The 26,326-nt window shown below is 44.2% G+C and overlaps 1 protein-coding gene across 10 annotated transcripts in view; it reads left to right on the top strand.

Moving 5' to 3' along the window:
- The window catches only part of CSNK1G1 (casein kinase 1 gamma 1), a 266,160-nt gene that overhangs the window by 187,804 nt on the left and 52,030 nt on the right, over positions 1 to 26,326 (top strand). For all 10 annotated transcript variants that reach the window (XR_006284098.1, XR_005227197.2, XM_043523202.1 and 7 more), the window contains 3 exons: positions 10,857 to 11,091; positions 14,239 to 14,324; positions 26,000 to 26,084. Coding sequence is in view for 8 of the 10 variants with exons in the window: in XM_043523202.1 (XP_043379137.1) it covers positions 10,857 to 11,091; positions 14,239 to 14,324; positions 26,000 to 26,084 (406 nt within the window). In the remaining 2 variants the exon portion in view is untranslated. The remainder of the gene's footprint in view (positions 1 to 10,856; positions 11,092 to 14,238; positions 14,325 to 25,999; positions 26,085 to 26,326) is intronic.

The following is a 26,326-nucleotide window of genomic DNA, read 5'->3' as shown; positions in this document are numbered from 1 at the left end:
CCAACATGATCAGGGATGCAACTCCGTACTTCGGGTGTTCCTAAGCCTCTGACTGCCAGATGCTGGGACTGGGGATGGATCAGTCGATAGTTGCCCTGTTCTGTTCATTCCCTCTGAAGCACCTGGCATTGGCTACTGTTGGAAGACAGGATACTTGGCTATATGGACCATTGGTCTGATCCAGTATGGCGGTTCTTATGGTTTTATGTTCCTAAGTATTAATGACATTTTACAAGGCACTGGTAAGACCTCCTCTGGCATACTGTGTACAATTCTGGTCACCCATGTTAAAAAAAAGATGAATTTCAAGTGGAAGAGGTACAGAGAAGAGCTACTGGGATGATCAGGGGAATGGAGTGTCTAGGAGACTGAAAGAGCTTGACTTGTTTAGTCTAGCAAAACAAAGGCTGAGAGGATAAGGTTAATCTCTAAAAATATATTGGGGGTAAACACCAGGGAGGAAGTTCTTTACAACTGGCCATGAACGAATTTAGGCTGGAAATTACAATATTTTTAACCATCAGAGAAGAGAGGTTCTAGAAAAGCCTCCCAATAGGAGTTGTAGGGCAAACTATTAGATTTGAGAGAGCGCTGAACAAATGTTTGAGTGGGCTTGTATGACGTGGTTGATTGTGATGGTGGGGAGCCCTTCTGACTCATGTCTGATATTCCTAAAATCTCATCTCTCATCTTCAGCCAGTCACCTGCCAGAGGTCAGACAGGAATTTGTTTCTCCACATTGTATTCTGGGTGTCTCTCCAACCCCCACCCCTTCCTCTGAAGCATCAAAGATGGCCACAGCTGGAGATGGAACACTGGGCAGGGCGGGCCAGGGCTCAGAGGTGGCGCCGAGCATTCTTTCTCTTAGGTTCTTGGTTGGCTGGTTTTTGCTCATATGTTTAAGGTCTAACTGCTTGCCATATGTGGGGTTGGGAAGGAATTTTTTCCCAGGTCAAATTGATAGTGACCTTGGGGGAAGTTGCCTTCCTCTGCAGCATGAGATGGAAGTCACTTGCGAGGATCATTTGGGAATATATCTCTTAATTCGCTGTTATTGCAGGGGCCTCAGACACTGTTGCACCTCAGTCCCTCCTGTTCTTTGCCTGTGGCATATAATAGTTTTTAGGGCAAGTCTACACTACAAAGTTAAGTCAACTTAATTTAAGCTGACATCCAACTGCCGTGGTAATTAAGTTGGTCGGGCATGTCCACCCCACACACATTGTGTCAGTGGAGTATGTCTTCACTAGCAGCACTTGCATTAATGCAGAGAGCAGTGCACTGTGGGTAGCTATCCCATAATGCAACTAGCCGAATGGGATTTTGTGTAGGGCTTGCAGTGCCTCATGGGACCAAAACATTGTTGCAGAGTGAAATGGGAACATGGCTTCGACCTCCCATGATGCCGTTTTCTCCCTCCTTCTCTCCCTCCCTACCCTGATATCAACGGAAAACCACCCAAACTTTTTTGTCCCTTTTTTTCGAAAGCCTGGCTTAGCTGCGCATACTTCATAGCTCTAGAAGCATGGACCCCGTTCAGCTGTGCACTCTTGTGAGCGTTACAAACACCTCGTGCCTTATCCTGCAGTATTTCCAGAGCCAAGACAGGACCCGCTGTGTGGAACATAGAATCATAGAATCCCAGGGTTGGAAGGGACCTCAGGAGGCCATCCAGTCCAACCCCCTGCTCAAAGCAGGACCAATCCCCAATCAAATCATCCCAGCCAGGGCTTTGTCAAGCCTGACCTTAAAAACTTCCAAGGAAGGAGATTCTACAACCTCCCTCCCTAGGTAACGCATTCCAGTGTTTCACCACCCTCCTAGTGAAAAAGTTTTTCCTAATATCCAACCTAAACCTCCCCCACTGCAACTTGAGACCATTACTCCTTGTCCTGTCCTCTTCTACCACTGAGAATAGTCTAGAACCATCCTCTTTGGAACCACCTCTCGGGTAGTTGAAAGCAGCTCTCAAATCCCCCCTCATTCTTCTCTTCTGCAGACTGAACAATCCCAGTTCCCTCAGCCTCTCCTCATAAGTCATGTGTTCCAGACCCCTAATCATTTTTGTTGCCCTTCGCTGGACTCTCTCCAATTTATCCACGTCCTTCTTGTAGTGCGGGGCCCAAAACTGGACACAGTACTCCAGATGAGGCCTCACCAATGTCGAATAGAGGGGAACGATCACGTCCCTCGATCTGCTCGCTATGCCCCTACTTATACATCCCAAAATGCCATTGGCCTTCTTGGCAACAAGGGCACACTGCTGACTCATATCCAGCTTCTCGTCCACTGTAACCCCTAGGTCCTTTTCCGCAGAACTGCTGCCTAGCCATTCGGTCCCTAGTCTGTAGCTGTGCATTGGGTTCTTCCGTCCTAAGTGCAGGACCCTGCACTTATCCTTATTGAACCTCATCAGGTTTCTTTTGGCCCAATCCTCCAATTTGTCTAGGTCCTTCTGTATCCTATCCCTCCCCTCCAGCGTATCTACCACTCCTCCCAGTTTAGTATCATCCGCAAATTTGCTGAGAGTGCAATCCACACCATCCTCCAGATCATTTATGAAGATATTGAACAAAACCGGCCCCAGGACCAACCCCTGGGGCACTCCACTTGACACCGGCTGCCAACTAGACATGGAGCCATTGATCACTACCCGTTGAGCCCGACAATCTAGCCAACTTTCTACCCACCTTATAGTGCATTCATCCAGCCCATACTTCTTTAACTTGCTGACAAGAATACTGTGGGAGACCGTGTCAAAAGCTTTGCTAAAGTCAAGAAACAATACATCCACTGCTTTCCCTTCATCCACAGAATCAGTAATCTCATCATAGAAGGCTATTAGATTAGTCAGGCATGACCTACCCTTGGTGAATCCATGCTGACTGTTCCTGATCACTTTTCTCTCGTGTAAGTGCTTCATGATTGATTCCTTGAGGACCTGCTCCATGATTTTTCTGGGGACTGAGGTGAGGCTGACTGGCCTGTAGTTCCCAGGATCCTCCTCCTTCCCTTTTTTAAAGATTGGCACTACATTAGCCTTTTTCCAGTCATCTGGGACTTCCCCCGTTCGCCACGAGTTTTCAAAGATAATGGCCAATGGCTCTGCAATCACATTCGCCAATTCCTTTAGCACTCTCGGATGCAGCTCGTCCGGCCCCATGGACTTGTGCACGTCCAGCTTTTCTAAATAGTCCCTAACCACCTCTTTCTCCACTGAGGGCTGGCCATCTACTCCCCATGTTGTGATGCCCAGCGCAGCAGTCTGGGAGCTGTCCTTGTTAGTGAAGACAGAGGCAAAAAAAGCATTGAGCACATTAGCTTTTTCCACATCCTCTGTCACTAGGTTGCCTCCCTCATTCAGTAAGGGACCCACACTTTCCTTGGCTTTCTTCTTGTTGCCAACATACCTGAAGAAACCCTTCTTGTTACTCTTGACATCTCTTGCTAGCTGCAGCTCCAGGTGCGATTTGGCCCTCCTGATTTCATTCCTACATGCCCGAGCAATATTTTTATACTCTTCCCTGGTCATATGTCCAACCTTCCACTTCTTGTAAGCTTCTTTTTTATGTTTAAGATCCGCTAGGATTTCACCGTTAAGCCAAGCTGGTCGCCTGCCATATTTACTATTCTTTTGACTCATCGGGATGGTTTGTCCCTGTAACCTCAACAGGGATTCCTTGAAATACAGCCAGCTCTCCTGGACTCCTTTCCCCTTCATGTTAGTCCCCCAGGGGATCCTACCCATCCGCTCCCTGAGGGAGTCGAAGTCTGCTTTCCTGAAGTCCAGGGTCCGTATCCTGCTGCTTACCTTTCTTCCCTGCGTCAGGATCCTGAACTCAACCAACTCATGGTCACTGCCTCCCAGATTCCCGTCCACTTTTGTTTCCCCCACTAATTCTTCCCTGTTTGTGAGCAGCAGGTCAAGAAAAGCTCCCCCCCTAGTTGGCTCCCCTAGCACTTGCACCAGGAAATTGTCCCCTACGCTTTCCAAAAACTTCCTGGATTGTCCATGCACTGCTGTATTGCTCTCCCAGCAAATATCAGGAAAATTAAAGTCACCCATGAGAACCAGGGCGTGCGATCTAGTAGCTTCTGCGAGTTGCCGGAAGAAAGCCTCATCCACCTCATCCCCCTGGTCCGGTGGTCTATAGCAGACTCCCACCACTACATCACTCTTGTTGCTCACACTTCTAAACTTAATCCATAGACACTCAGGTTTTTCTGCAGTTTCGTACCGGAGCTCTGAGCAGTCATACTGCTCCCTTACATACAGTGCTACTCCCCCACCTTTTCTGCCCTGCCTGTCCTTCCTGAAGAGTTTATAACCATCCATGACAGTACTCCAGTCATGTGAGTTATCCCACCAAGTCTCTGTTATTCCAATCACGTCATAATTCCTTGACATCACCAGGACCTCCAGTTCTCCCTGCTTGTTTCCAAGGCTTTGTGCATTCGTATATAAGCACTTGAGATAACCTGCTGATCGCCCCTCATTCTCAGTATGAGGCAGGAGCCCGCCCCTCACAGACGTTCCTGCCTGTGTTTCCTCCCGGTATCCCGCTTTCCCACTTACCTCAGGGCTTGGTCTCCTTCCCCCGGTGAACCTAGTTTAAAGCCCTCCTCACTAGGTTAGCCAGCCTGCTCGCAAAGATGCTCTTCCCTCTCTTCGTAAGATGGAGCCCGTCTCTGCCCAGCACTCCTCCTTCATGGAACACCATCCCGTGGTCAAAGAATCCAAAGCCTTCTCTCCGACACCACCTGCGTAGCCATTCGTTGACTACGAATGGACATTGTGATGTCCTTCAAGCAGCCCTACTGCAAGCCATAGAACAAAACAATTCTCAGTTGCTGCTGGCAGTCGCACAGCAACTGACCATGGTGAAGCGTTCTTTCTGGTCCCAGGAAAGCTGACTTGTGGGATTGCATCATTATGTAGTTATGGAATGATGAGCAATGGCTACAGAAGAACTTTTGAATGCCGAAGGCCATTTTCCAGGAACTTTGTGCAGAGCTTTTCCCAGCCCTGAAGCGCAGCAACACTAAAATGAGACCTGCTCTGACAGTGGAGAAGTGAGTGGCGATAGCTCTGTAGAAGCTTGCAATGCCAGACTGCTACCGGTCAGTGGGGAATAAATTTGGAGTCGGTAAATCCACTGTAAGAGTTATGATCCACGTTTGCAGGGCCATTGTTCGACTTCTGCTAAGAAGGGTAGTGAAGCTTGGAAATGTGCAGGATGTAGTGGGTGGTTTTGCTGCAATGGTGTTCCCTAACTGTGGTGGGGCAATAGATGGTGCACACATTCCTATCTTGGCACCAGAGCACCTCGCCAAAAAGTATATAAACCGGAAGGGGTATTTCTCGATGGTATTGAAAGCACTGGTGGATCACAAGGGGCATTTCACCGATATCAACATTGGATGATCAGGTAAGTGGCATGATGCACACATCTTTAGGAGCATAGGTCTGAAAGGTGCAATAAGGGACTTTCTTTCCCGTTTGCAAAATAACCATTGATGAGGTAGAAATGCCAATAGTGATCCTGGAGATCCAATCTACCCCTTGCTCCCATGGATCATGAAGCTGTACACTGGCCACCTGGACACCAGTAAGGAACAGTTCAACAATAGGTTGAGCACGTGCAGAATGGTGGTGGAATGTGCCTTTGGATGTTTAAAGTGTTGCTGGCGCAATTTGATTACTAGGTTAGACATCAGTGAAGGCAATATCACCATTGTTACCACTGTGGCTGTGTGCTCCATAGTATCTGTGAGGCAAAGGGAGAGAAGTTTCTGCAAGGGTAGGGCATGGAGGCGGATGGGCTGGCAACTAATTTTGATCAGCCAGATACCAGGGCATTAAGAAAAGCCCCACGAGGAGCTCTGAATCTCCGGGAGGCTTTGAAAACTTATTTCAGTAATGAGCCACAGTAATGTGTGCCCCTTATCTGCATTGTGCCTTCCCATACTGTAACACTGCACTCCATGTTCTTCACAGTGATGACAATATGATAGGATTATGGCATAATTATGATGCATTTTGTACAAGATAAGTCATGTGAGGTGTCATTGAAAGAGTTATGATTTGCTGAATATGATTATCCTATTATATGCAGGTATCATTTTTGTATTTGAAGTTATAAATACTGACTATATATCTGTACTTCAAATGTAGTTACACCTGGGTAATGCCCACTAGACAAGATGCTTTCAGTCTAAATAGCTGGTTGGCAAGGGCTTATTCAGGGCGATGACCCATTAGGGAAAACAATAAGCCTTACGAGAAGTTTATCTCCCACTTGGAGAACACTCCAGAAAGCCTGTAAGTAATGGCTGCTATGACTCTACAAGGATGTGTCCAGGACACATGATGCTGGACTCCATCTTGGGATGTCAGTATTTTCCACAAACCAGTCTGGGAACCAAGCCTTGAAACAAAGGGTTCCCGTCATATGCTAAAGTTGTATAAGGCAGGAAGTGACATCATCTGTAGTTCTTCACTCCCCACACAAAAAGACAACTTGAAACACCTGAGGAACAGACTGAACTGGGGGAAGTGCTGGATCCAGGCTAAAGGGATTTGTAGCCTGTGTATGAGAGATCTAGGGGTTCCAAGCTGTAAAGCAAATGCAGCTTGCCCCTTAAGAATCTGCAGCCTGCTTGTATCATCTCTCAGGGTGAGAATCTGCTAGTTCATACCCTATCTTTCTAGTATTTTATACTTGGTTTGTGTGTTGTTTATTTACTGGGTAATCTGTTTTGGTCTGTTTCTTATCACTTATAATCACTTAAAATCTACCTTTTTTGGTTAATAAACTTATTTTATGTTTTAATCCAAACCAGTGAGTTTTGACTGGAGTGCTTGGGGAAAAAATTCTGCTTGGTTACCACAAGTGTGCATTGTTCTCTTCACATTGAGGGAGAGGCGGACTGGATATTAAACCCATATACTGGCCAGATTTGACCAGGGCAGGATCGTACTGCTCTGGGGCCCTAGGCTGGGAAGCTGGTGGTTAGAGAGCCTGTGTGTAACTGCAGCTGGGTGAGTCCCTACCTGTGTGAATGCTGGTGAAAGTGCAGGCTGGAGGGCTTTGCAGCTTGTCACAGCAGCACAGTGTGAGAGGGAGCCCAGGCTGGTAGGTCAGAAGGCTCAGTGGTACCCCAATTCCAGGTGGCACCCCGGGGGGAATCCATCACACAAACTATCCCCACCATTGCTTCAGTTTCCCTATACCTCCCTTCTTCTGCCTGCCTGCCCACCTTCCCCCCCCCCCCCACCTCCATGCTTGGAATAAATAGAGTATTTAATTCTTGAAACATTGACTTTTATTGCACAAACAAATTGAAAGATCACGAAAATAATTTAACCTTGGGGAAACAGTGTGGTAAAATTGAGAGAGGAGAAACCAAGTCAGCTTATCTGTAAGCACAGAAATCTTGCCCATCAAAGGTCTTTCAATGGCCACCTTCTGTTCTTAATATCCTCCCCCAATGTTGAGTGAAAGGGATACTGCACCTCCTCCCCCTGCCTCCTGGAACATTTGGGGGGGATGGGGGCGGGGATTGGGAACAGGGCGATGTTTGCAGGCTGGGGCTGCAGATGGAGTCTAGCCTCAAGCTGTTTTTCTTGAAACTGAACCAGATGTCTCAACATGTCTGATGGATCTTTCATAATCCAGAGCATCTTATCCTGAACAGCATGCTCATACTCCTGGGATGCTCTCCTGCTTTCCATGTCCATTTTTTCAGACAATGAAATCCTCCAGGCTCTTAGCTCAGTGTCAGCTCTCCCAGAGGTATTATCAACTTGCTGAACATGTCATCATGCATTCTCTTTTTCTGTCTTCTAATCTGCTGTAGCCTCTCCACCGGTGTGGGGGCTGTGTTGCAGGCCAAGCTTTCCACTGTAAGGCATGCAAAGCACAAGCAACCATTGTCAGTGCATACTGGGGGTCTTTAGTACCAAGTTGCTGTTTAAAAATCATTCCCCTTATTACACTGACATGCAAGCCAGAACATAATCAGTATCCCTAGCTATTCAATGACCTGGTTTGCTGTTCCAGCGATGGTGAGTATGGCCTGGTGGCATGGGCAATGGGCCTTGTGCTGCAACTTGTGGGCAACCCACATCAGGAGCACAGGGTGGGCAATACCCTCTCCCCTTAGCAACATGGCCAGTGCATGGAGACTGGGGACCAGCGTAAAGCCTTCCAATGTGCGGTCTTCGTCCACAGCGGCTCCGGGATGTGGGCTGCGATGACAAGAGAACACAGGAAAAGCACACACACCCTTCATGCTGCTGGTAGCAGTCACCATGGACTTGCAGATTCTGAGGTCAACACTGATCCCTGCCACCCAAACCACTGGCATGTTAGGGGAAGCCATGGTTGAGAGACCCAGATATCACTATGGGTGGGGATCACATGCTCTATTGTTTGCGGTAAGAGCACTTGTAATGAAAATTTCCGCTGTGTCCCCAAGGTGACCCTATGTGATATCAGTCTCCTGAGGGTAACAGAGGTGGCAAGGGAACAGACACTGCAAGCGTCTGGGTACAGACCTGGTCCTCATGCTGCCATGCTGTGTACCGCAACGATGCCAGCAGAATTAATACTGGAGTGGCATGGGAAAGGTTAAGGGATGATGGTTACAATCTAAGAACCTACACGGGGAACAAATAAGTAATAATAGGTTCTTCAATCAAGCAGAGAAAGATATGGCTGAAAGTTGAAGCTAGACAAACTCAGAATGGAGATGGAGTGTAAATTTTTGACAGTGAGGGGAATTAACGGCTGGAAGAATTTACTGTGGGTATTAGTGGATTCTCCATCACTCTGCCTCAGTTTGTTGTGCTGCTGCCTTTTCTCGTACGAGTAAAACAATTAAAAGTTGATACCTGTGTCTTGTAAACTTGGGGATGGGATGGACGCCATCTTCACATTTAAACATTGTAAGGAAAAATGCATGCACACACTTTCCTGAGGTGTCTTCTCCTTTATTGGGCTTGCCATGCTCAGTGGGATTGGGTAGACTGTGGTGGAGTCTCAAATAGGTCCTGACTTGTGGCATGACTGGACACCTCTCCCAACCACATTTCCCCTTTCCACCCCCCTGGCATCTTCCTCCTCCTCCTCACTGTTCACATCAGGGATCTCTTGTCTCAGGCTCCTCTGAGGTATCCATGGTGCCTTTCGGGATGCTGGTATGGTCTGTGCCAAGTATGGCATGTAGCTTGTCAAAGCAGCAGGTCTGCAGCTTGGCACGAGACAGGTTGTTGGCTTCCCTGGCCTTGTGATATGCCTGGTGCAGTTCCTTCACTTTCATGCAGCAGCGTGGCTGATCCCTGGCCTACCCTTTTGCCTATATCCTCATGCGATCTGTTCATGGATGTCCATGTTTCTTCAGCTGGTCCATAGCTGTGCTTGCATAGCATCTTCTCCGCCCAGGCCCAAGAGATCCAATACCTCCTGTCTACACCAGGCAGTGTCTAGTGTGTGGAGCTGGCCTGGTGAGTTGGGGTGTTGCACACCACAAGGAAGAGCTGCTAGGTGTGCTTGCCAAGCTGGGCAATCAGGAAAAGGCCTTTCAAAAATATTTTTAAGGGGCTTTAAAAGGTGGTGGCTCACACATCTGCACTCACTGTGTTGACCTCAATAGACTGACCATGCCTCCACGTCATTCAGGGAGGTAGTTTTACTGCATTGCTCTATCAGGGGACTTACGTCAGCTGGAGACACATTTGAGTGGAGACATGCTGAAACGGGTCAACACAGGGCAATTTAGGTTGACCTATGTTTGTAGTGTAGACTATGCTGAGAGCAATTGCACTGCAAAACGCTCAGCTGCACATAGTGATTGGATTAGCTGCACAGAGTACCTGCATCCCCACTGCATCGCTAGCTGAAGCATCAGCAGCACTCAGGCTCAAACCCACACTCTTCTGATGGGCTAGCTCGCTTGAGTTTTAAACACCTTTACTCAAGCTTGAGACTTGTATGTGGATAGGAGTCGGGTTGTAGGCAACATCAGAGTTTTATGCCTCCAGCTAACTCTGCAGTGAAGACAAACCCTAAAGAAAAACAGTGCTTATGGCAGCATTGGAAATCTTGGGCCATATATGGAATGTGGAAGTGTAAAGGATTTTAAGCCTTTTTCAGGAGTAGTGCCAGCATAAGAGTAGGATTGGGCAGTAATAACACTTTAATTCATTGATTGTCTGAAAGTTTTCTTGCTATTTCTAATTATTGACAGTCGACATGACTAAGTCATTATTATTCTTAGTGCTGTTACATAGGAGACTTTTTTCCCCCTTAAGAACTTGGCATGGTCTGAGGCAGCATATGGGATGAGGGAGGAGATTGGTGAGAGTAGGAGCAGTAAAGCGAGGCAAAAAGAGCGACAATTCTCAGTAATCTGGGTTTAGAAGTGTTTTTAAAAATCAATGCAAAAATGTCTGGCTATTTGTTTTAGTCCTGCATGGAATCATTCCAAGAGTTATGCTCTGTTGATTATGTGTATTTAAAAAATCCCCTCTGAATATTTTTACATATTTCATTCCTTCACATAAAATAGAGGGAGCATAATGTAGTGTTTAGAGCAGGGGTCTGGGAGTCAAGAATTCTGGGTACAGTTCTCAGTTCTGTATATGACTCTCTGACCTAGGGTAAATCATGTAATCTCTGCCTCAGTTTCCCTATTTGTAAAATTCCATTCCTTATGTGTGTATTGTATTTGCAAAACACTTTGAGATCACTGGGTGTGAATGGCTGTGTTAATACAAAGTATTAATGGGCCATTAGCAGCAAAGTGTGATTAGTGTACTGGATATGAATAACATTTGTCTCATACTTCTGCAGATATCTCGAATGGAATACGTGCATTCAAAGAACCTCATTTACCGAGATGTCAAGCCAGAGAATTTCCTTATTGGCCGGCAAGGCAATAAGAAAGAACACGTCATTCACATCATCGACTTCGGATTGGCCAAGGAGTACATTGATCCTGAAACCAAAAAACACATACCTTACAGGGAACACAAGAGCCTAACTGGAACAGCAAGATATATGTCCATCAATACACATCTTGGCAAAGGTTTGTTCGCTTTATGCTAACTTACTATGCTTTGTACTCTTTTTAATAAGAGCATTACATTCTCCTTTAGAGCTCCAACTATAGATTGGCCCATGGTGTTCCAGTACCAGTCAAGCCATCTCTAAACTATTAAATATTATATGCATTTATCATGATGGTCTCTTCTTTTAAAACTAGGCAAGGAATAATGCAGGAGAATATACAGAGGGGAACAGTTCTGCACTGGTGGAAGGGGAGGTTTGAGTAATTATTTTATATAAACATTTAAAGCAGCAGTTCTCTTCTGCTGCACAGTTCTGTGTATTTGTTCAGTTTTGCCCAGAGCCTTCCATTTTCAGTGGTTGCTGAATCAGTCCGTCACTTTGTGTACTGTTGGTAGAAGGGGACAACTGAATTTTCATAATTTTCCTAAATATTTAACATTTCCTTGACTTCATTTTACAGAATCTCATTCTCCCCGGCCCCTGCTTCAACCTTCCATTATAAGAAGGTTGTCCCTTCAGCCAGAGAAACAAGAATCTTGCTCTAAACACTTGCCGGTCTCGGAGAAAGTTGGAACAGCTGGCAGGCAGCATGTTGGGACTGTTAGATATCTAGCCCGTCACATGCCTCCTCCAAATAGCAGCTAAAGTAGGAGAACGCCTTGCTCTGGTTTCCACTACATTTAACAAAGCATCACTTCGCTTTACCTGATTTTAATATCTTAGGAGAAAGAAACTTCTTTGCCCTAAGTGACTAAAATGTTGCTGTTCTAAACTTGAAAGCAATTGCTTTTGAAGTTCCAGATCAACTCCATTTTACTAAATATTTATGTTCACTTAAACTTTTAGGTTAATGGAATATTTTGTGAGTGGCCTCTCTACGTCCTCATTTATGAGATTAAGGCAAATACACTCCTTTTGGAAGCTTCTGGAGAGTGGTGTCTGTTTGGGCCAATCCCTCCTCACTCTCCTATTTTATAACCTCAAAAATGTACACAAGGAGGTAGGCGGGACAGGGAGTGTGAATAGTCCCCATGGATGCTGCTCTTTAGAAGAGGTAGAAAGCTGATGGTACAGATTCCTTGATCCTACAATTGAGAATGTGCAGAGGCTGTTCTCAAACTCTACTAACTGGTGAATAACCTTGATTTTTATTGTTGGTAGGGTGACCAGATGTCCCAATTGTATAGGGACAGTCCCGATTTTGGGGTCTTTTTCTTATGTAGGCTCCTATTACCTCCCACCCCCATCCCGATTTTTCACATTTGCTGTCTGGTCACCCTAATTGTTGAACACTGATTTGTAAGTATGCAGGATGTGAAAGGAAATGTTTTTTAAAAGTTTGGGTGATTTAACTATTGCCTTCAAAACTATTTTTGCACCAAGTCACTCAAGTCCCAAAAGGAGAATAGTACTTGTTTTTATATTTTAAATTATTAATTATACCATGTACTTTCTGTATGCAATGGATTTATTTTCATTGCAGCTTTTCTAGCTTACTTTAAAGGCCTTGCTTTTGAAAAGTATAGTTATTTCTAAGATGTTTTTAATGTTGGGAAGGTGGTGTTGGGCCCTTATTGTCTTATGTGGATAGTTGTTCCACCTTGTTTAGACAACATGTTAAGACCTTGTACAGTGCATCTATCATCCTAACTACTTAAGAGGGGCCTATTGTTACAGGAAGATGTAGCAATTGAGACTCTTGTGATAGGTTGGAGGCATTGCAGGAAGCCACAGTATGAGTGGTGTCTTGCTAGTGAATTTGACCCAGATGAAGTTTCCTCCTGCATAAAGGTGGGGAGAGTGTATAATCAAAGTCCTCCCTAGATCATCATTGCCAATTTCTTGTTAATGATTTAATGCTGAGCATTATTACTCTAATCAAACTGACTATGGCATTTTACCAGTCCTTTTCCAAGGTCAAAGATCCTGACTCTCTTGCTCATAACTGTATCCATATTGTAATTATTTTCCCCATTGAATTAAGAGTTGTATCCTTCCTATTTACAGCTACATCAGTAATATGCAGTAGTTGTCTTTTTAGCCTCTCCTCTTCACATACTATTTTGAGAGCTACATTTGCTAGGTAGTTTCCAAGACACATCATGCTGTGCAAAGGACTGCTTGCTCCTCTTCATGCAAATTACACAGCACAGGGACAGCTCTTTAAGCATATTGTGTTTCTACATGTGGGTTGGATGACTGGATTTGCTCCACATGCCTGGCTCTGAATGTGTGAGCTGCCTGCAGGTGGAAGTGATGGCAGGCTGGTCTGTAACCAAGCTTAACTTCAGTTTTTTAATTCCTGGGGACAGCAGGTTGATCCATAAACTGCATCTTAAACAGAGTTCAGAACTTTTTCTAAAACATCATAAACTAGAAATCAAACATATTGAAGCTGGGGTCTCCTAGCTTTGAAAACTTGAAATCAAGCATTTTGGGTCATATTGAACTATACAAGGAAAAAGCTCCATTTGTATCTGAACTAATAAATGAAATACTTAGGATCGGTGTCCTCTATTGCATCGGTTCTTGAATTTTCGTAATGTAGGCCCGCATTTTAATGGATTATCTTCTGGACACGTCCCCTCTCACCTGTGATCATATGGACCACCTTCTCTCCCATTCACAATCATATAACATCTTTGTGGCAACTGCAGCAAACACTTGTAAGGAAAAGAAACAGGGAAGTATTTATTTTTAATTGCTATGATGTAATGAGCTATAAAAACAGTTGGAAAGGAGCCAGCAACATGTGACCTATCCAGTCTCTACAGGATGGTCATCAAATGCTTCAGACCACCATCACTCTTGAGATCACAGCTTAGGGACTGCTTTACTCTTGTACTATTGCCACTTTAATCCTCCATTTTGATCTGAGTAACATAAGAATTTTAACACTCTATTGTACAGCATGTCAAGCCTTTGCGTAGGCCAGTTACCACTAGCTGATTTTTTTTTTTTAATTTGGCATTTATTTGCTTTGGCCAGTTTTAGGTATTCTTATACAAGAGGATGATCTGAGCTATAATAACTTTTGTGCATATGGAAAGATAAGTAAATAGACTTTTCATGTAATAGATTTCAGAAATAAATCTGGTTGCTGAACCAGTTAGTTTTACTTCAGTAGCTGAAGCAATAACATGTAGTCTCTTGTACCTTTCAGAGCAAAGTCGGCGAGATGACTTGGAAGCCCTTGGCCACATGTTCATGTATTTCCTTCGAGGCAGTCTGCCCTGGCAAGGGCTCAAGGTATATGTTAAAATGTATCACTTAGTGAATTTTAGACAGCAAAATCTACTTTCTTGGCCTCACATTTTTCATTCTTCTTCTCTGCTGGAATCTTTTAGGAAAATTTGAACAAAATCTCCATTTTCTTTGAGATCCAGGAAGTGGGTGGGAAGACTCTTCCAGCTGTGTGTACTTAAAATAAAAAAAACAAAACTAACCACACGTGGACATAGTAAAAATGACCAAAGATTGAAGCTTTGCAAAGATGTAATTATCTCATTACGAACTAGTGTCTCTGTGTGTGTAAAACCTTTGGGATATGATTTGACAGCTATGACTGTTTGAAAGCAGCACATGAAACATGGGCACTAAAAATTAAGGCTACAGTTACATGATTAAGGGCCACATCCTGCACTATTTTCTCAGACAAACTCTTATTGACTTCAGTTGAAGTTCTTCCTCAGTGCAGAGTTTGATACTACATATGCAATAGTTGCTTCAAGGAATTTAGGGCTTGTCTTCATGTGCTACAGCAGTACCCACGCAGCTGCACTACTGTAATGCTTTAGTGAAAGCCTACTGTGCCAATGGGTGAGCTTCTGCCATCGACAAATTAATCCACCTCCCCGAGAGGCAATAGCTATATAGACATAGCATTGTCAATATGGGGAGAGGCGGGGGGTTAGTTCAGTATAGCTACATTGCTCAGGGATTGATTTTTCATACCCCTGAGTTACAGTTACACTGATATAGGTTCGTAGACCTGCCTCAGACTCTACTGTTAAAATGATCAGCGCTCGTAAGCTACACCAGTGCACTAGTTCCTAAGCAAGGAGTTTATTAATACTGTTGACACAGCCTTTAAGTGCTGCAAACTTTTTCTCTTATAAACAAAAAAGGCTACTACAACTGAAAGACTAGAGGGGGAAATGTTTCTGCAGGGTGCTCTCTTCATATTTCTGTTTATTCCTGTTCTTGAGAAGGGCCACTTCAGTTCCTCAGAGTGACACATTTATGAAGGAAAAGAGGAAGGTGGGCAGAGTGTGAATGTGCATAGGACACCCTCAGAGAATCACAGTTAATACCAGAGAGGGAGAGGAATTATTTAAGCTCAGTACCACTGTGGACACAAGAACAAATGGATATAAACTGGCCATCGGGAAGTTTAGACTTGAAATTACACAAAGGTTTCTAACCGTCAGAGGAGTGAAGTTCTGAAACAGCCTTCCAAGGGAAGCAGTGGGGGCAGAAGACCTATCTGGTTTCAGGATTAAACTCGATAAGTTTATGGAGGAGATGGTATGATGGGATAACATGATTTTGGCAATTAATTGATCTTTAACTATTCATGATAAAGAGACGCAATGGCGTGTGATGGGATGTTAGATGGGGTGGGATCTGAGTTACTACAGAGAATTCTTTCCTGGGTATCTGGCTGGTGAATCTTGCCCACATGCTCAGTGTTCAGCTGATCGCCATATTTGGGGTCAGGAAGGAATTTTCCTCCAGGGCAGATTGGAAGAGGCTCTGGGGTTTTTTTCGCCTTCCTCTGTAGCATGGGGCACAGGTCACTTGCTGGAGGATTCTCTGCACCTTCAAGTCTTTAAACCATGATTTGAGGACTTCAATAGCTCAGACATAAGTGAGAGGTTTATTTCAGGAGTGGGTGGGTGAGATTCTGTGGCCTGCATTGTGCAGGCGGTCAGACTAAGATGATCATAATGGTCCCTTCTGACCTTAATATCTATGAATCTATAAGTGACCTCTCTTCCTCTGTTTTGAGTTTGTTTACTTTATTAAATAGCATTTTGCATATTGTCACTTTCTCCAATTTTTTGAGAATCCTTCAGAGAGCAACAAAGGAGAGAGAGACACAGGTGTGGTACCTGAATCTACTTTTAAAGCTTTTTTTAAAAAGATGAGATTTCAAATTTACTGATTACTTTTAAAACACAGGTTTCAGAATGGTAGCCATGTTAGTCTGTATCAGCAAAAACAACGAGGAGTCCTTGTAGCACCTTAGAGACTAATTTATTTGGGCATAAGCTTTCGTGGGCTAAAACCCACTTCATCAGATGCATGGAGTGGAATATACAAGTAGGCAGGTATAAATACCACAGCACATGAAAAGATGGGATTTGCCTTACCAAGTGGGGGGTCAGTGCTAACGAGCCAATTCAATTAAGGTGAAAGTGGCCTCTTCTCAACAGTTGACAAGAAGGGGTGAATACCAAGGGGGGTGGGAAATCATCACTTTTGTAGTGCAAATGAGGCCAATGCAATCAAGGTGGCCAATTGACAAGAAAGTGTGAGTATCCCTCTGCTGATACTCACACCCTGTCAACTGTTTGAAATGGGCCACCTTGATTGCACTGGCTTCATTTGCACTACAAAAGTGATTTTTCCCCCTCCCTTGGTATTCACCCCTACTTGTCAACTGTTGAGAAGAGGCCACTTCCACCTTAATTGAAATGGCTCGTTAGCACTGACCCCAACCCTACCCCCCCCCGCCCGCACTTAGTAAGGCAACTCCCATCTTTTCATGTGCTGTGTATTTATACCTGCCTACTGTATTTTCCACTCCATGCATCTGATGAAGTGGGTTTTAGCCCACGAAAGCTTATGCCCAAATAAATTAGTTAGTCTCTAAGGTGCCACAAGGACTCCTCATTGTTGTTTTTTTAAAAACACAATTCTACTCTGAAAAGTCACTGCATAAAACATCTTACTCAGACCCTTGTATATTCAGCCAGCTCTTCTGATTTAAGTAATAAAAAGAAGTATACTATTTATCTTGTTAGCACTGCAGAGCCAATATCACTTTGGGAGAGAGAGTTGGATTCTGTACTGAACAGCACAGTTGTTAACTAAATTCCAATTACAGGGGCAAAAATCTTCTCATTTACACCTTTGAAATCCTGCTGTAGACAGGGTTAGATATGGTAAATGAGGGGCATATTGTAGAAGCTTTTGAGTGGAGATGTGTGAGCCAGAAATAATAATTCTTTGCACTTAGGTTCCAGTTTGAATTTGCATTGCTAGCAATTAGGAAATTATCTTGTAAACTGAGAATTCGATCACTATTTGTGTAGCAAATCCACTGACACACAAAAATGGAACACACAATGGAATTTCTAGAGCTCATGTCTAGTAGCACAGGGGTTCTCCACCTTTTTTTTTTTCTCTGAACCTCCTACCCCAAACATGCTAAACTCCACAGCCCAACTGTGCCACAACAACTGTTTTTCTACATATGAAAGCTAGAGCCAACGTTGCGGGGTAGCAAGCAGGGCAATTGCCTGAGGCTTTGTGCCACAGGGGGCCCTGCAAAGCGAAGTTGCTCAGGCTTTGGCTTCAGCCTCTGTGGCATGGCAGGGTTCCGGGGCAGCTGGGCTTCAGCCCCCATGGGGCAGTGTAATTCCAGGGCAGCTGAGAGTTCAGCCCCCATGGGATGGCAGGATTCAGGTTGAGAACTGCTGCAATAGCAAAATTAACTCAGTTGCATCTTTCTTGTATACTATTTTGTGTTCTTGTTTTCCTTAAATATGTAACAAAAAGTAGTAAAGTTATGTTGGAAGGTGTTAATGACTGCCATCAATCATGGACCTGACTAATGTCAATGGGTATAATAACCCTTCAATCAGTCTAAAAGAAGCAGCAACTAAATGCCTCTTTGTGTAGTGATAGTTGAAACAAATGAAGCTACCATCCAAGGCAGTGACTATCATGTCAGGGCAGGAGCAGAAGCTAAGTCATGTTGCCTATGGGGTTTCCCTGGAGACCGTTTGCAAATGCAGGGGCTTTGACACTGATTTGTTTCAACAGTGTGTGTCTGAGACAGAAAACTAGTAAACACTGAGAGAAACCGTCATGAGCATGGCCCTGACAAGGAACAGAAACAGAGCTCCTTGGGACACAGGACTCTCTGGAAATGCAAGCTTGGGGATTATGGACAAGGAAACTCTGTTTGTTCCTACTTTGTTCAGGAAAACAGAACTTTGGGTACATTCTTAGTAAACACGATTTCCCCAGAGAAATACCTGACTTATATAATCAATTTATCTTCCTAACTGAAACAACCTGGCAAGACTCTGAATATTGGTTAACTGCCAATATTGGACCAAGAGATCACGCTATCTCAAGTGACACATTTGAGCAAGAATACCAATAAGTACTTATGAGGCTATCAGAAAATGAAGTTTTTAATTGCCTGACTTTCTGTGGTCTTAATCATGAATCTTTGATATTGTTATAATTTTTACATTTAATTCTTAAATTAAAAGGGGAAAAATTAGTGCGCCTTTATGATGTAATGTCAAGAGCCTCAAGTTTTTTCTTGCCTGAGAAATATCAGGAATATCACTTCTCAACTTCCCTACTTCTGCTGGAGACGCAATGGAAGACCGGATAGAGGTTTAGGGGAAAACTACTGAGCTGAAACTTGAGCTACTGCTTTCCCAGCAATTAGGGGATGCTTAGTTAAATTCTTTGGGTTAAAATTTGTTAAAACCTGTAACACAAACTCAGGCACTCAGCTAAGGTATTTTTCATAGTTATAGATTCTAAGGCCAGAAGGGGGTCCACTATAATCATCTAGTGTGACTTCCTGTGTAACAGGCCATAGAACTCCTCAAAGTAATTCCTTCTGAAGAGCAGATCTTTTCAAAAAACATCTAGTCTTGATTTAAACATTGTCAGCGATGGAGAATCCCCAATGACCCTTGGTAGGTTGTTCCAATGGCTTATTACTTTCACTGTTGTTGATAATTCTCCCATTTCTATCTAGTAATGGACAAATACCATTGTTACGATTCTTTTTGTTCCTAATATAGTTTTAAAACTCTCATTGCCCTTAACTCTGCTGGCCATAAATTTCTTCTATTGTCCCTTTGCTTCCCTTATCAATTTTCTACCATTCCTACATTCTGATTTATATTCATGACTATCACTTTCCACTTTCTTGTATTTGTTATATATAATGCTGTTTTTTTTTAATTGATGGGATCAGTATGAGAAACTGATTAGGATAAAATAGAAACCCGGATTACATTTGATAAAAATATTATATATTTCTAATTAAACGTTCTCGCTCTTCTAATGGAGGGCTGGAAAGTCTGTAGCTCAGGTTTCAGTCTGTTGTGATCTCCCTTTCCCACACTGGGTTTCCAGTGGGACCTCCATGAAGAGAAGTAAAGTCCTATTCGTGAATGTGTTTTTAAAACACAAACATACAATTTTTAGATACTCTACAAATCATAAAAAAGCAATAAAAATATCAAGAACGTTTTTCTTTGCACTTCTGCTATACTCGTCATTTAAAGTGTTTCTTTGGCATTTGGTTCCTGGCAATTACTTTTTACAGTGTTTTGTTCATGAATTCTGATAACATATATTTGTTTCCACATATTAGTCTCTCTTCCTCCTTCCCGTTTATGATATATTTAACTTTTGTCATTGGACTTTGTGTTCATTACATCACTATGTATAATGATGCTTTTTCCCCCCCCCTCACACAAAATGTTTAAAACCAGACAGACTTTAAAGTAGGTTACAGGTTTCAGAGTGGTAGCCGTGTTAGTCTGTACCAGCAAAAAAAAAAAAAAAAAAAAAAAAAGAAGTACTTGTGGCACCTTAGAGACTAACACATTTATTTGGGCATAAGCTTGTATTTTCCACTGCATGCATCCGATGAAGTGGCTTTTAGCCCACGAAAGCTTATGCCCAAATAAATGGGTTAGTCTCTAAGTGCCACAAGTACTCCTCATTTTTTTTAAAGTAGGTGAGTTTGCTAGCCTCTCAGTTACATGGTTTGTTGTATGTTCAGCTTACTTACAAAATGCAAATGTTTTAACAGGCACACTTAGTATTTGAGTCTCCAAGTGCAGATCGATGTAGGAATAATCATTTAGACACAGGGTAAATTGCTCGGGCACCTTCCCACCCTGCAGATGCCCTTTTCTTAGAGTGGGAATGCATGTTGGACTGTAGTAGTTGAACGGAAAGGAATTGGCAGTTACAAGCCAATTTTAATTTTATGTATGATCATACATGCCTGCTGCTGTGGGTGAGGGATCTAAATGTCTTGGAAAGTGTTGATCACTCTACCGTGCCACAAGTCAATATCTGTATGGTTGAAGAATGGGCACTTCTTGAAAGATCTATGATCTGATCCATTATTTGAACATTTCAGTGGTTTAAGATCAATGATGAGTGAACGGACTTATTAGGCTGAGGAAGCAGTTATTTCCATAGTCACCACCTTGACATCTGCCTCCAGACGCTGTATCCTCTTTGGAGCACTTAGTTTTGGGTTTCAAGCTCTTAAAACTTCACATAGCTTCAACCCAGCCTGATCTGTTAGAGGCTGTAACATTGTGGCCACTTACTGCCTCCCAAGCATTCCATCATGGCCAGAGTTGCCTCTGTAGCCACCATTCCTCTGTTTCCCCTTCATCTGTGCCCCTCCCACCATGAACTCACTGTCTCCAGTGACCTTTTAAGCTCAAGCCTTTAATTCACTCATCACCAGTTCTCCTCAGGTTAGGAACAGAGTCTGTCAAAAGCAGATCTCAAAAGTCCAAAACAAACACACAGTTTTTCAGCTCATCTTCCCTTCTTTAACTCTCACTCACAGTTTTTATCTGGCCAGGGCTCTGCAGGAGCCACGCTTGCTCCTCTTACCTGCTCCTTCCACCAGTCTCCACACAGTCTTCTGTTTCCTGAGCTTCCCCAGCTTTCTGTCGGGCTTCCTTTCCTGCCTTTGGTAGTCTGAGCTACTGTCTCAGTCACATCCTCCCTGGAGCTTTCTGCTGGCTTTTATATTGGAATCACCTGATTTCTCTCAGGTGGGGCTCTTCTTGTAATCAGGACTGACTTAACCCCAGGGTCTCCAGCCCACAGGCAAACCACCCTCTTAAGTACACCAAACACTTCTACTGGAAGAGACTTCCTATAACATGCTACGGCCTCCTGCTCACATGAGTTATTTCAGAATAACAGGGTATGATTTTAAAGTGGAAGAGCTAGTCTGGAAAACCTGTGTGTGGACACTCTTATTTCTAAATGAGTGCCTTTTTCCTGAATTAGCTTAATGCACTACCAAAATTTATAGACAGGCCCTGAGAGAAAGTAAACACTTCCTCTAATTAAAAAGTTGATCTCTCCAAGGAAGTGGGGAGGAGTGTGTCTCCACCCTGTGTGGTCTGCCTCATACATTCCCTTACCTGCAGGCCAAACACACATTCTTTGATTTGATCTAAAATAATGCCAGACAGATTATTGTATTTTCACACTTCCAGATTTCTCCCGCCATAGAGCTTTGTTCTCCCCCTTCCAAACTAAAACCTTGAGGAGAATCCTTTCTAGTGCTTACACTGATACTTCTAACATGTTTCATTCATAAAAGGAGTATTTTAAATAACTTTTGAGAAACTGGAAACTGGACTCTCTGGAACGAGGTACTGAAATGCAGACTGAGCAGCTTTGTTCTTGGGGTAGTGATTGAAATGGAGTTCACTGCTTCAGGATGGACACTCAGAAAATCATAACTAAGTGTGTTACTTCATATTCTTTCCTGGTAACCAGCTATATAGTTAATGTAGTCTAGACAGTAGACAAATGTGTAGTAAGGAACAGTTAATCACATAATAAATCAAATGTAGCCAGGTTTTGGCAGAAGTGAAAATCTGATGCTAACAAATGTGCCAAAGTCAGGCTGGGGAGCTGGAAGAGAGTGGTCTTTTTGGCGGGGCCCTTACCCTTCTTTTCACCCTTGCCCTTCCTGGCGGCTGGGGGGGCTTCCCCAGAGTCGGAAGGGGCGAGGGACCTGGCAGCAGCGGAGGTCATCCCGGTGTCCGCCACTGCCAGTGCCCCAGCAGGGGCAGTAGCAGGTGGTTCAGCTGCGGCAGTGGAGGTAGAGGCTCGGGGGGGTGGGGGGTGGGGGGAATGGGACGGCAGGTGGGGGAGGGGCGGCAGGGTCTTCTGGAGGAGCCCCACCCGCCTTGTCCCCCGCCATAATGAGCAGGGAGGGAGGGGGAGACACCAGAAAGAGGAGGGGAAAGGGGAAGCGGGTCGACCACTCCTCCCCGCTAGGCTGCGGGCAGAGGAGGAGGGCTCCAAAAGGGGTGGGCTGGACAGGGGGCAATCAAGGGCTAGGGGTCAGTCACCGACACGGGGTGGAATTCCGGCTCCTCTAGCTGCACTAGGGGAGGGGGGAATACAACAGCATTGGGGGGTGCAGTGAAGGGGTCAAACTAAAATGGGGAGGGGCACAAGCGCATGGGAGAGGGCATAGGCGCACGGAGCGAAAGGCTAAGCAGGCTAGTGGAAGGCAGATACATTAGCTCTAGAACAGAGGTTCTCAAACTATGGGTTGGGACTCAAAGTGGGTCATGACCCCATTTTAATGGAGTCTCCAGGGCTGGCAATTGACTTGCTGGAGCTCAGGGCTGAAGAGAGGGGCAGGGCTCGAATGGGCTCAGGCTTCAGTCCCGCCTCCTGGGGTCATGTAGTAATTTTTGTTGAACGGGGTCACGATGCAATGAAGTTTGAGAACTCCTGCCCTAGAATGATAAAGGCCCTTTTTCAAGGGTGCCATTTGAGGGGGGATGGGCAGGCTCCTCTTACCTCCTCTTCTCCCTCCCGCCCCGAGTTTCATACCAGAGGTCTGCTCACAGTGCATGCCCTAGCCCCAGAGGAAGCTCTTAACTGCAACACAGTTTCTGCTCTTCGGGTAGGGAGTTTGTTTATAACCACAAAAAAACCAGGAGTACTTGTGACACCTTAGAGACTAACAAATTTATTAGAGCATAAGCTTTAGTCTCTAAGGTGCCACAAGTACTCCTGGTTTTTTTGCAGATACAGACTAACACAGCTGCTACTCTGAAACCTGTTTATAACCAGAGGCAGGGTGATTAAGATAACAAAAGGCTTGTCATTAAATTAAATTGAGGATTGTTAGATGATCCCGAAAGCATTGCTAGGCACTCCAGTTAAAAGATAGGAAACAAAGGGTAGGAATAGATAGTCAGTTTTCAGAATAGAGAGGGGTAAATAGGGATAAACATTGAGGTGGCGAAATTTGCAGATGATATAAAATTATTCAAGATAGTTAAGTCCACAGCTGACTGCAAAGAGTTACAAAGGGATTGCACAAAGCTGGGTGACTGGGCAACAAAATGGCAGATGAAATTCAGTGTTGATAAATGCAAAGTAGTGCACATGGCAAACTGTAATCCCAACTATACGATCAAAATGATGGGGTCTAAATTAGCTGTTACCTGTCAAGAAAGAGTTCTTGAAGTCATTGTGGATAGTTCTCTGAAAACATCTGTTCAGTGTGCAGTGGCAATCAAAAAAGCTAACAGTATTGGGAATCATAGGAAAGGGTTAGATAATAAGACAGAAAGTATCATATTGCCCCTATATAAATCCATGATATGCCCACATCTTGAATACTGTGTGCAGATTTGGACACCCATCTCAAAAAAGATATATTGGAATTGGAAAAGGTACAGAAAAGGGCAACAGAAATGATTAGGGGTATGGAACACCTTCTGTCTGAGGAAAGATTAAAAAGACTAGAACTTTTCAGCTTGGAAAAGAGATGACTAAGGGGGAATAAGATAGAGGTCTATAAAATCATGAATGGTGTGGAAAAATTGAATAAGGGAATATTATTTACTACTTCGCATAACACAAGACGAAGGGTCACGCAATGAAATTAATAGGGAGCAGATTTAAAACAAACAAAAGCAACGGCAGAGTCCTGTGGCACCTTATAGACTAACAGACATATTGGAACATAAGCTTTTGTGGGTGAATACCCACTTCGTCGGATGCAAGCTTATGCTCCAATACATCTGTTAGTCTAAAAGTTGCCACAGGACTTTTTAGTCTGGATCTGTAAAAGCGGCAAACATGGCTACCCCTCTGATACTAAACAAAAGAAAGTATTTCTTCACAGCATTTCTGTGGAACTCTTTGCCAGGGGATGTTGCAAAGGCCAAAATTATAACAGGGTTCCAATAAGAACTAGATCTTGTGCTTTCATGGAGGATAGGTACATCAATGGCTATTAGCCAGGATGGGCAGGGATGCAACACCATGTTCTGCATGTCCCTACCCTCTGTTTGCAGGAAGCGGGCAACGGGATGAATCACTTGATGATTGCCCTGTTCTGTTGATTCCCTCTGAAGCACCTGGCATTGGCCATTGTTGGAAGACAGGATACAGGGCCCCAACCCCCTGCCTTGAGCCCCCTGCTGCACCCCTTCTGCACCCCAACCCCTTGCCCTGAGCCCTTTCCTGCACACCGCACCCCCTCCCACACCCCAAACCCCTGCCCCAGCCCTACATTCATGGCCCTGCATATAATTTCCCTACCCAAATTTGGCCCTCAGGCCAAAAAGTTTGCCCACCCCGGTCTAATATTTATTTAATTTTCTTTCTTTTATATAGGAACTAGGTACAGTGTTCCTGTCTGCTAATTGCTAAGTTATCTGCCAAAAAACTAGAGTTTTCAGCTTCCTAAGTAGCCCCTGGAATCACGGTTAAAATCTGAAATGTTGCTCCTGCCCTTTTTCCTATAAGCTGATAAGGGGTTAACTTAGGTCAAATAGGGACACCTGAGTGACCAAAGCTGAATACCTGTTTAGGGGAAGAATTGGCACCCTGGGGCCAACAAGGGGAAAACCCCTCCCCAGTGAGGGGGCAGGGAAAGGGATTCCCCCTTTGTTTTCTGTTTATAAATTGATTTATTTTTGTTTGGTGGAGAAGCATTCCTTGGGCATCCCCTGAGGCCTACCTTGAACATGCTAATAAGAAAATACAGAGGGGGAAGGCAAATACTGTCCAGAGTGGGGCTGATTTACCCCAGACCCCACCACTGCCAGAGCGGGATCTGAGTTACTACAGAGAATTCTTTCCTGGGTGTCTGGCTGGTTAGTCTTGCCTACGTGCTCAGGGTTTAGCTGATTGCCATATTTGGGGTCAGGAAGGAATTTTCCCCCAGGGCAGATTGGCAGAGGCTTTGGGGGGTTTTCGCCTTTCTCTGCAGCGTGGGGCACAGATCGCTTGCTGGAGGATTCTCTGCATCTTGAAGTCTTTAAACCACAATTTGAGGACTTCAGTAGGTCACATATAGGTTACAGGAGTGGGTGGGTGAGATTCTGTGGCCCGCGTTGTGCAGGAGGTCAGACTAGACGATCATAATGGTCCCTTCTGACCTTAAAGTCTATGATTCTATGCTAAGTCCAGCAAGACAGTGGAGGTGCCTTGCCACACCAGGCTAACTGAGTAGTTGTTACTTGCTGAGCAGCTAGACATTCTGTTACACGCTCTAAGGTGAGAGCCCAAAATGCCTTGTCTGATAGTTGATTTTTAATATATTAAAAACTCATTCTCATGAAAGCGTGATGTTCAGCTAATATCTGTAAGCTTAAACGTGTTCTCCCTTTCAGATCTTAGCAATACCTTCAGAAACTCTCTAGGTGGTCTTTGCTCTTAGCAAGTGAATTGTACGGTAGCTACTTCATATTTGTGTTTCATAAGGTGCAGTTTGGACAAAAAGTTCTTCTATCCTGATATGTGCAATATACTGTATAAAATACCTTTTGTTTTCACCCTCATAGCGAGGTCAGTTACCTGCTGTTGGATTCTCTGTCTCTAAACTTACACTTCCTCTTTGTACCCTACAGGCTGACACCTTAAAAGAGAGATATCAGAAGATTGGGGACACGAAGAGAAACACTCCAGTTGAAGTTCTCTGTGAGAACTTTCCAGGTAAGGCCCAGCTGGAATTGTTATACCGGTTGTACTCTCTGTGTAAGGTGTCAATTAGGAACTGGACATAACCCATCCTATTGTATCATAGAAGATTAGGATTGGGAGAGACCTCAGGAGGTCATCTAGTTCAACCCCCTGCTCAAAGCAGGACCAACATATTTGTTGTGTCAGAACATATCTGAATGATGTTTGTTACATTGCTCCTGTCAATGGCAAACACCAGGAGCTACTACCACTGT

Source organism: Chelonia mydas, chromosome 10 (assembly GCF_015237465.2).
Source record: "Chelonia mydas isolate rCheMyd1 chromosome 10, rCheMyd1.pri.v2, whole genome shotgun sequence".
In the NCBI taxonomy this organism is placed as follows: Eukaryota; Metazoa; Chordata; order Testudines; family Cheloniidae; genus Chelonia; species Chelonia mydas.
This window is presented reverse-complemented; position numbering and strand designations above follow the sequence as displayed.